The sequence below is a fragment of the Myxocyprinus asiaticus genome, chromosome 38, assembly GCF_019703515.2.
Source record: "Myxocyprinus asiaticus isolate MX2 ecotype Aquarium Trade chromosome 38, UBuf_Myxa_2, whole genome shotgun sequence".
NCBI lineage: Eukaryota > Metazoa > Chordata > Actinopteri > Cypriniformes > Catostomidae > Myxocyprinus > Myxocyprinus asiaticus.
In genome coordinates this window covers 23,969,248-23,978,643 of record NC_059381.1, presented here as the reverse complement: position 1 = coordinate 23,978,643, position 9,396 = coordinate 23,969,248, and the positions used below count along the sequence as shown (strand labels likewise).

The following is a 9,396-nucleotide window of genomic DNA, read 5'->3' as shown; positions in this document are numbered from 1 at the left end:
GATGGCACATTCCTTCGACTCATTGGTTGTGTATCTGTCACGCATCAGTTCACGTGCCATCGCGATTACGTCACGCGAGCACTCGAGTAAATTTGGACATTTGTCAACAGAAGACATTAATGTCACCGCTGGAGATAGGATGTATTACTCTTATGCTGGCTATCTGTGCTTTTTGGACCTACAAATATCTAATCACATCCTCTCCCAATCAAAGGACCTGCTGAGCATTGATCTTTTTCTACAAGTCTTAAAAAGTGTTTTGAAGAAGAAAGAAAGTCATACACATCTCAGATGGCTAGAGGGTGAGTAAATTATCAGACCATTTTCATTTTTGGGTGAACTATCACTTTAAATTTTGATATGTTTCTCACCCACATCTATCAAATTGCTTCTAAAGATATGGATTTAACCACTGGAGTCTTAAGGATTACTTAATGTGATTTATTTATTTGGAGCTTTACAGGTCTGGGGCCGTATTCACAAAACATCTTAAGGCTAAAAGTAGATCCTAACTTGCCGAACTCTTAGTGGTAAGATAAAATGTTTTGTGAATAAGGCACCTGGTCACCATTCATTTCATTGTAAGGACCAACAGAGCTGAGATATTCTTCTAAAAATCTTCGTTTGTGTTCTGCAGAAGAAAGAAAGTCATACACATCTGGGATGGAATGAGGGTGAGTAAATGATGAGAATTTTCATTTTTGGGTGAACTATGCTTTTACTTGCAGTAGCTGCAGGACCAGTGCCCAGTTGCATAAAGCACCTTAATATAAATTTTCCCATAAGATCGCCCTAAAGTTTCCCTTACATTTAATGGTGTTGAAGAAAACAACCCTTAAATTTTACTTCAGTAATCTTTATAGGTAAAACGTCACATTCCCCTACAATTTCCCTTAAATATTGATTTTTTATTTAAATATTTCCTTAAGTGTTGCATAAAGCCCCTTAACTGCCATTTTCCTAAGTAAACCTTAAAGGTAGTAAAACTTCACCTTAAGTGTTGGCTAAGAGTTACACGGTTTCTAAAAAAGAGAAATGGCGAAGTTTATAGACCCAGCTGAAGAGTAAAGCATACAGATGCAAATTTTTCACGATAGGGACTGCTCTTTATACAATCTTAGCGATAATAAACAAGTGCATGATTACTATTGGGAATCAATAACATGATGAAAGGCAATCTAATATCACATCTAACATCTCACATTCACCTCACTACTCACTATCAAAAGTGTCTTCCTTAAGTGGACACTCACCGGCCATAAAAGCAGAATCCTCCATTAATTGCTTGGTATAATAAACTCAAGACGGTTTATAATTCACACAGAAAAAAATTGTACACACACACACACACACACACACACACACACAAAAGTGTTTAAATCTATTAATTTTGAGGCTTGTACGTGAGAAACAAATGAAAATCTGCCCGTGCAACCTCCAGAAAATGAGTTTTAAAAATGTTTATGCAGTATTCTGTACGGAAGCCCTGAACCGCAAGGTGAAAAAAATAATAAAAAAAAAAAATAAATAAAATAAAATAGTGTCTCAGTTCCTTCCTGAGCCTAAATCTTACATTATATTCTCTCTTCCTAAATTGTTTTTTCCTCTCTTCAAAAAGGGTTTGCAAACCGTAATCAAGACAAAATCAGGTTACATATGTTTAATTAGGCATTCGTTGTCGTGTAACAACTGGAGTTATTTTTTTGTTTGAAACTGTTGGTCTTTCTAAACCATCTATGCTCCTACACAAAGGAGTCGTTTTATAGGTTGGTGCCTAGCCAATGAAATCGGACTTCTTTTGTACATGATGTCATGACCATAGACATATAAATGACATTTATCATGACCATAGACATTACCAGATGTACCCTTAACACTTCAAAAGGACAGACATAATAATAATTTCCCCATGTTTCCCGTTTTCCTCAGTACATTCCTTCGCTTCCACCATGTAACACGAGCAAACAGCATAGATGGTTTAGAAAGACCAACAATTTCAAACAAAAAAATAACTCCAGTTGTTACACGACAACGAATGCCATATCAAACATATGTAACCTGATTGTGTCTTAAGGTTTGCAAACCCTTAAATAAATAATAATGTATTATTCAGCTATATAGCAACAGAGAAAGCATTAAAAGCATAAGATTACATGTTTACTGGTAGTAGCACCTGGTGGTCAAGGTTGGTACCGCATGCATTTCTTTTGAAGAGAGAAAAAAAAAAATTTGAAGAGAGAAAAAAAAATTTTTTGAAGAGAGAAAAAATATTTTTTTGAAGAGAGAAAGAAAATGTAAGACTTAGGCTCAGGAAGGAACTGAGACACTATTTTTTTTTTCACTGTTATTTTTTTTTTTCCACCTTGCGGTTCAGAGCTTCTGTATTCTAATTTTTTTTTTTAAATAATTTTTTTTTTTATTTATCACACATTTGCACATATACAGTGAAATTATTTTTTTCTAACATATCCCAGCTAAGCTGGGGTCAGAGTGCAGGGTCAGCCATGATACAGCACCCCTGGAGCAGATAGGGTCAAGGGCCTTGCTCAAGGGCCCAACAGTGGCATCTTGGCAGTGCTGGGGCTTGAGCCCCCAATTCTTCTAATCAGTAACCCAGAGCCTTAACCGCTAAGCCACCACTGCCCCTTAATTATTCTACAATAATCACAAACGACTGTAATTGATGCATCCAGAAAAGTGCTGAGAAATGTAACAGGTACCACGTGACAATGCTGTTTATGCGCTAATTCGGAAGAAGTTGGACAATAATTTACACATCAGTAATAATACTGAGAAACTTTATTAGTCACTAAAATGAAAATAAAAAACTGTAAAAAGTTTAAGTATTCTTTGTGTTAAAATTGCTCAAATGTCTATTCACCTTATTCAGTGCCGCCCCCTTTACTATGTGAAATTGCTAGTGAGGTGTTTTTTCTGTCACTGTAAATGTACGTTTTTTCCGACACCAGCGGAGGTAAATTGGACCTGGCATTGTGTTAAAATGTGTAGTTGACATGAAATTTCAAACAGCACAGCTCGTATTATTTTACACAAGTACATGACATTAAAGGAAAATATTTGTATTTTTTAAAATAAAAATTTCACCCACATTTTTAAGAGGCTTAAATGTGATTAAAATAGTTGTAAATGCAATATAAATAAAACATACTCTTATATATTTGAATGTAACTGTATTCCACTACAGTTACAGTTTAAATCATTGGTATTTAGAATACAGTTACATTGAAAAAGTATTTTGATTACTGAAGAGATTACTTTGCATTTTATTGTCATTTGTTTTATTTAATATTTAGTCCTTTCAGATGGAAAACATTTATTCATATAAATGATGCGATCCAAAGTGCATTTGAACAGCGGTGAAACACTTTCTTATGATGTGTTACATTCATATGAGCAGACAGAGAAGTTTGAAGTAAGTTTGAAGTAAGTTTAGAGCAGAAGAAATAGAAATAAACCTTGTGTAAATTGTCAGCTTTATGCTAAGCTAAAATGATATTTCTAGCCATTTTACATGCACATGTTACCAGGCACAATCATATTTTTTTATCAAGAAAATTCACGATGGATCATAATTTCTTTTTTCTAGTAAGACATTTGATATTAGGAATCGTTTTAAGGAATCGACTCAGTGATTCTGAACAGTGACTCGTTCTGGGTGTCACGCGCTCGACCACCCAGAAACACTACTGAGGAAATGGCCGTACGCTTTCTGTCCGTAACGAGAAGATATCCCATCGATTTGTGCAGGTTAACACCAAGCGCGTCCACCAGGTAAAAGCGTATTATACGGAGAAATGTGCTAAAAATAATAAGTTTTTATTCGCTAGTTCGCATATTAATCGTTTAAAGTGTCGAGAAGAAGGTTCGGTGCTAATTGCTAGCTAGTGAGTTAACGGCCAACGGGACACAAACCTCGACATAACGACACCTAACGGTTTAATATCGGTCCCGAAATGTCAAATACGCCTTTAAAATTGTGTCATGTAGGGACTTAGAGCAGTTTATAACAAGTAGGAAACCCTGCCATCATATTTGGCACTTTCAGTTTCACTAATGTGTTTTGCTTTATGAGTAAAATAAGTCATTCTTGTATCATACTCGTTTACAAATGAAAAATATGTTATGACCTTGTTCTATGTAATAATTGTATTGTCTTGTAGTAGTCTGATACCGCTGTGCCCCCTCCCCCTTACGGGTCATTTACTTCCACAACTATTTATGTTAACGTATGTAATTACCCATGTTGATGAATGGGTTTATGGCATTCCCGTGGAGAAGTCTATTTCTGTTGTTAACTGTGTGCAATAGCCTGCCAAATGATTTTTGTTTCAGCTAATGTTAGTTTGCCTTTCAGATTCTACGTTGAAAGTACGTTTTAAAGAAAGGTGTACTTCTCTCTCAGGCGTCATGAGCATTGCTGTGCAATAGAGCATTGAGTATTATTGTGTTCAGCAGAAACCTTGAGTGCCAAAAGCCACTAACCGTGGTAACTTGGTTGGATGTAAAGGCTTTAGTTGCACCTAATATAAAGCAAAATTCCATTTAGAAATGATTTCCTTTGTGTATTTGAGAACTCAAAGAAACTCAGAACTGAATAAATATTCTCCCATTTCCCCCGCCTCTTTTGCTCCAGGTCCATTATTGGCCTCTTTAGCACTGCAGCGGAGCAGCGTAGTGCTGGAGATGATTGCCATAGTGACGATGGCAATGATGACCCCAGTCATTCTGTGACACATGTCAGGATGTTGGAGATGAGAGCTAGAAAACTTGAGCAGCAGGTTCATGACCTCACGGTAATTTCCTTGTTTAGGAAGAGAACATGATGTGTGCCACATATCAGGCAACTGTGTTTTTTTTTTTTTTTTTTAACAGCAGCTTTCAATATGGGCTGCACTGCAATTTAAAATAATATTTAAGCATAATGTAATGTACAGGGATGCAAACTGCTCACTTTTCATCTAAAGTCACATTTTCTGAAGCAATTTTGCCCAACTTGTTTGGTCAAATGTTCTACATTTTCCTTATTAAAATTACTTGAAAGTGGTACTTTTAGCCTAAACGCTTAAAGCTTTAAATACAACAAAGCTTTAAATACAACGAACAGATCAATTAAAAATATACATTTGTAACATCTGCTATTACTTTCTCACCTTTTTCACCCCTCATGAGTTTGCACCCCTGAATGTTATAATGTTTGTTAGTGTTAATAATAGTTATTATGAAGAGATATCTATATTTTAACCTCTTCAAATCTGCGGACCTGCCAGCCAGTCTAAAAGGGGGCACTGTCGCGATAAAAAGTTTACACTTAAAATGTTTAAGTCTCCGAATACATAAGTCAGGCATATGTTGTATCTTTTGAAAGCTTAGAATCAGAACTTCTAATAGAGAACCATCAATTCTGCATTTGTTACATAAAATAAGGCCTGAAAGCATTTGCATCGCAAATCAGCGCCATCTTGAAGAAATATTAATATAAAAGTCTTTCAAATAGCACTTAAATAGACAAATCATATATCAAATGAAAGCTCTAATTTTCAGGAAATCGACTGTACAGTTTTATTTTGTTGCCCTTATACCACAGTTTGAAAGATTTTCAAAAGAATCACAAAGTGAAATATGATATTTGTAAGATATCAAATACAAACGTCTCTTTATGCACTGATCACTTCTGCTGTAAGCCCCAAATAGTTAAAAACGTTTTCTGCTTTTACCTTTGGCAGTTTTCTAAAAATGCACAATTTTTACTTGTCTGTGAGCTTGCTTGAGTGAATAATCCAATGTTATATCTTAGATGTCCAGAACAAATAATGCAGTCCAACAGGAAAAGCATGCTAAACAAATAATCGGAAATGTATGTAATCGACTATTGATAAAACGTTATACTTCATCGCAAAGGGCTTTCTAATGTCACATAGATTGAACTTCTAGTCCATTGAGAGGCAGAGATATTCAGTGAAACAATGGGGGTGGTGCATGAACTAAAAATTAGACTGAATGTCTATGGACGAGCACATCTGTGCAAGTATAGGTCTCTGCAAGTATAGGTCTCTGCAAGTATAGGTCTCTGCAAGTATAGGTCTTTGCAGAACAATAATGGGTGTTTTCAATTCTGTGGGCGTTTTCAAACCAGGATGGGCATTTCTAAACTATCCAATGAAAGTAGGGAATCTCAATGTAGAAGTCAGTGGGCTTTTCCAAACCGGGATGGGAGTTTCTAAACTATCCAATGAAAGTAGGGAATCTCAATGTAGAAGTCAGTGGGCGTTTCCAAACCGGCATGGGAGTTTCTAAACTGTCCATTGAAAGTAGGGAATCTCAATGTAGAAGTCAGTGGGCGTTTCCAAACCGGGATGGGCGTTTCTAAACTGTCCATTGTAAGTAGGGAATCTCAGTGTAGAAGTCAGTGGGCTTTTCCAAACCGGGATGGGAGTTTCTAAACTGTCCAATGAAAGTAGGGAATCTCACTGTAGAAGTCTGTGGGCGTTTCCAAACCGGGATGGGCGTTTCTAAACTGTCCAATGAAAGTAGGGAATCTCACTGTAGAAGTCTGTGGGCGTTTCCAAACCGGGATGGGCGTTTCTAAACTGTCCAATGAAAGTAGGGAATCTCAATGTAGAAGTCAGTGGGCGTTTCCAAACCGGGATGAGCGTTTTTAAACTGTCCAATGAAAGTAGGGAATCTCAATGTAGTAATCAATGGCCGTTTCCAAACTATCCATTGAATCTCAATGGTTTGAAAACACCCACTGATTGGGAAAAGCCCATTTTTGTGAGGGCTGAAATGCGTTAGAGCGCCACCTACATTTCAGACCGGCATTTTGTGATGGAAGGCGATAGAGGAAAAATATTTTTTTCTGATACTTTTAGTGGAATAAAATAAGACTATTTGGAAGGTGACAGAATGAACAGAACCAGAATTACATTCTTACAAATTTAGAAAAAAAAAAAATGATATTAATCATAAGATTGTAAACATATACAATTATTTATGAATAATTTCAGCAGTTTTTTATTTTGGTGGGGTTTCTGAAAAAATTAGACCAATATTTGACAATTAGTCCACAGTATGTGTAAATGGTGAGCTTTTAAATTTTAGTGTGAAAAACTGCAAGTGGAAGCCCAGAAATGCCCTGGAGAGGTTAAAGTGAAAAAATATATATGCAGGTTTTTTCTATCTATTGCAAAACCAGTTTAAACTTGGCTCAATAGACCTGTATGATTATGTCTGACATGTAGCCGGTTGATGAATTACGCATCCTCACATATTTAACACTTCTAAAGCCTGAGAAATGTGGCTTCATATAAAAATTAAAACAGACATGCAATATTCGTCTTTTCTGCTTGAATTATTGGTACAAATGCAGTATATACTATTTTACTTCAGCCTGGTTTCGATTGAACAAGTTACATACTGCATTCAAAATAAATGCAAATACATAATTTGACAGGTATTACATTATTTTTAGTTGCATATCCTTTCACAAACAGTAGCCTATGCATTGCGGTGATCCCATCTTACATGGTGGTATAAGATCAGCGTTAGATCATATTAGACCTCAAATCTGTCACAGTGATTGCGCTTTGGAAATTAAAAACAGTTGTTTGCTATCGGAGGATGTGTGACTGGTGGTCTTTGAAATATCAAAAGTGATGTCAAATTTTAAGTTTATCCTGATCCAGTGATCCTGATGGAAATTTAAAGAAGCCCAAATCTCCAATAATCTGTAGGAAACATGGTGTTTCAAAAAGCACTTTTTTGGGCATTTTTAGCTCAGTTTTAGGGAAGCGGGGTTTTTTTCTGCAGTGCCAAAAGAACCTGGAGTTGCTGGCAAGCATTTGTTTGTATAACCGTAACTTCATCTGTTCTAGCTCGGTGAGAAATTGAAAACATTATTAAAATATGGTATATTATAGTGTTGTAGTTTTGCTTCCAAAATCTCTAATATGGTGCTTTAGAGTAAATACACCATTAATAAGGCATAGTCTTGCTTTTTATTTAATAATTGTTGATCAGAATTCTTTGTGTTTTTCACAGGAGAGATACAAACGAGCTGTAGCTGACTCCGATAATGTTAGAAGAAGAACACAGAAATTTGTGGAAGATGCCAAAATATTTGGTAAGCTTAAGTTACTCGTTTAGCTTTGCTATACATTATAGCTTGCAATTCTAACTGGAAATCAGTAGTGTTCCCTTCAATATGACATGAATATGTTGTGCTGTTCCTTCAGGGATTCAGAGTTTCTGCCGGGACCTCGTAGAGGTGGCAGACTTGTTAGAGAAGAGTGCAGACATCGAGAAGAGAGAAGGAACACAGCAGCTGACACAATATCTGGCACACATACAGGGACGGCTGCAGGACGTGTTCACCAAACATGGACTGGAGAAGATGACCCCCGTGGGAGCTGCTTACGACCCTTATCAGCATGAAATAGTCTGTCATACCCCAGCAGAGGCAGTGGAGCCTGGCTGTATAGCTGTGGTGAAGCAAGACGGTTACATGCTGCATGGACGTACCATTCGCCATGCCCTCGTGGGTATTGCTGTGAAGACACAGGAGCATTGACATGGCCGTGGTTCAGTCCTCTTCTGCTTAATTTCTTTACACTCATAGAATGTATGATATCATTGTTTTTACATCTCTAGACAACAACGCATTTGATTTACTCTCTGAAATAATGGTTATTTATTTATACAAGTGTTTTTTTGTTTGTTTTTCTAACTTGTAATCTATTGAGATTAACAGACCCTGTTTTTCCCCCCCTTATTCCTGTTTACAGAATGTCTACAATGCCCATTTCATGTTTGAGGGATTCAGTATTGTCTGTGTGATACAGACAGATTTATTGCATTTCCAGAATTGTAATGTTGAAATGACCCGAAAAAAGCACTTTACACCATGTCGTGGTGGTTTCTGTAAGTGATTAGTGTTTTTTTGCATTTAAAGGAAAACAGTAACGACTTGTTATTGCCAATAACGATTGGTTATTGGTTGTTCTTGAATGTGTCAAGCAAGTGTTATAGGCCAGCAGTACCCAAAAAACAAATGCTAAAATGGAGTTGTTTTCTTTTGGGGGTTGGGGTAAAGGGATAAACAGGAGATATATATGTATCCAAAGTGGAATTTAACTGAATATTTTTGGGAGATAAAAAATGAACATGAAACATATGTATTTATTTTGTTTGTCAAAGTTTTCCCTGTTAGATTACTTTTTTGTAAACGAGAAAAATTGTAAGCGATTTTCATTTAAGACTTTTTTTTTTTTTAACAGATTTATGCTTTGTTAATGTTGAATGAATAGTTTTTAGTGTATGTGTGTGATGCAGATGTGTCGACTGAATAAAATCTCAATATTTGTACATTCAGTGCACTAG

The 9,396-nt window shown here is 36.2% G+C and overlaps 1 protein-coding gene across 1 annotated transcript; it reads left to right on the top strand.

Annotated features, from left to right (window-relative positions):
* Positions 1 to 3,646: 3,646 nt before the first annotated feature.
* LOC127428436 (grpE protein homolog 2, mitochondrial-like) lies at positions 3,647 to 9,381 on the top strand. The gene is made up of 4 exons (XM_051676803.1): positions 3,647 to 3,792; positions 4,655 to 4,814; positions 8,059 to 8,140; positions 8,253 to 9,381. The coding sequence occupies exons 1-4, from the start codon at positions 3,716 to 3,718 to the stop codon at positions 8,585 to 8,587; spliced, it is 654 nt and encodes a 217-aa protein (XP_051532763.1). The 5' UTR covers positions 3,647 to 3,715; the 3' UTR covers positions 8,588 to 9,381.
* Positions 9,382 to 9,396: the final 15 nt, after the last annotated feature.

Bases quoted from the DNA above. Each gene is read 5' to 3' on its own strand.
- LOC127428436 (XM_051676803.1), top strand. From the start codon at position 3,716: ATGGCCGTACGCTTTCTGTCCGTAACGAGAAGATATCCCATCGATTTG. The intron at 3,793-4,654 runs GTAAAAGCGTAT...CTTTTGCTCCAG, and splicing joins ACACCAAGCGCGTCCACCAG to GTCCATTATTGGCCTCTTTA. The intron at 8,141-8,252 runs GTAAGCTTAAGT...CTGTTCCTTCAG, and splicing joins GGAAGATGCCAAAATATTTG to GGATTCAGAGTTTCTGCCGG.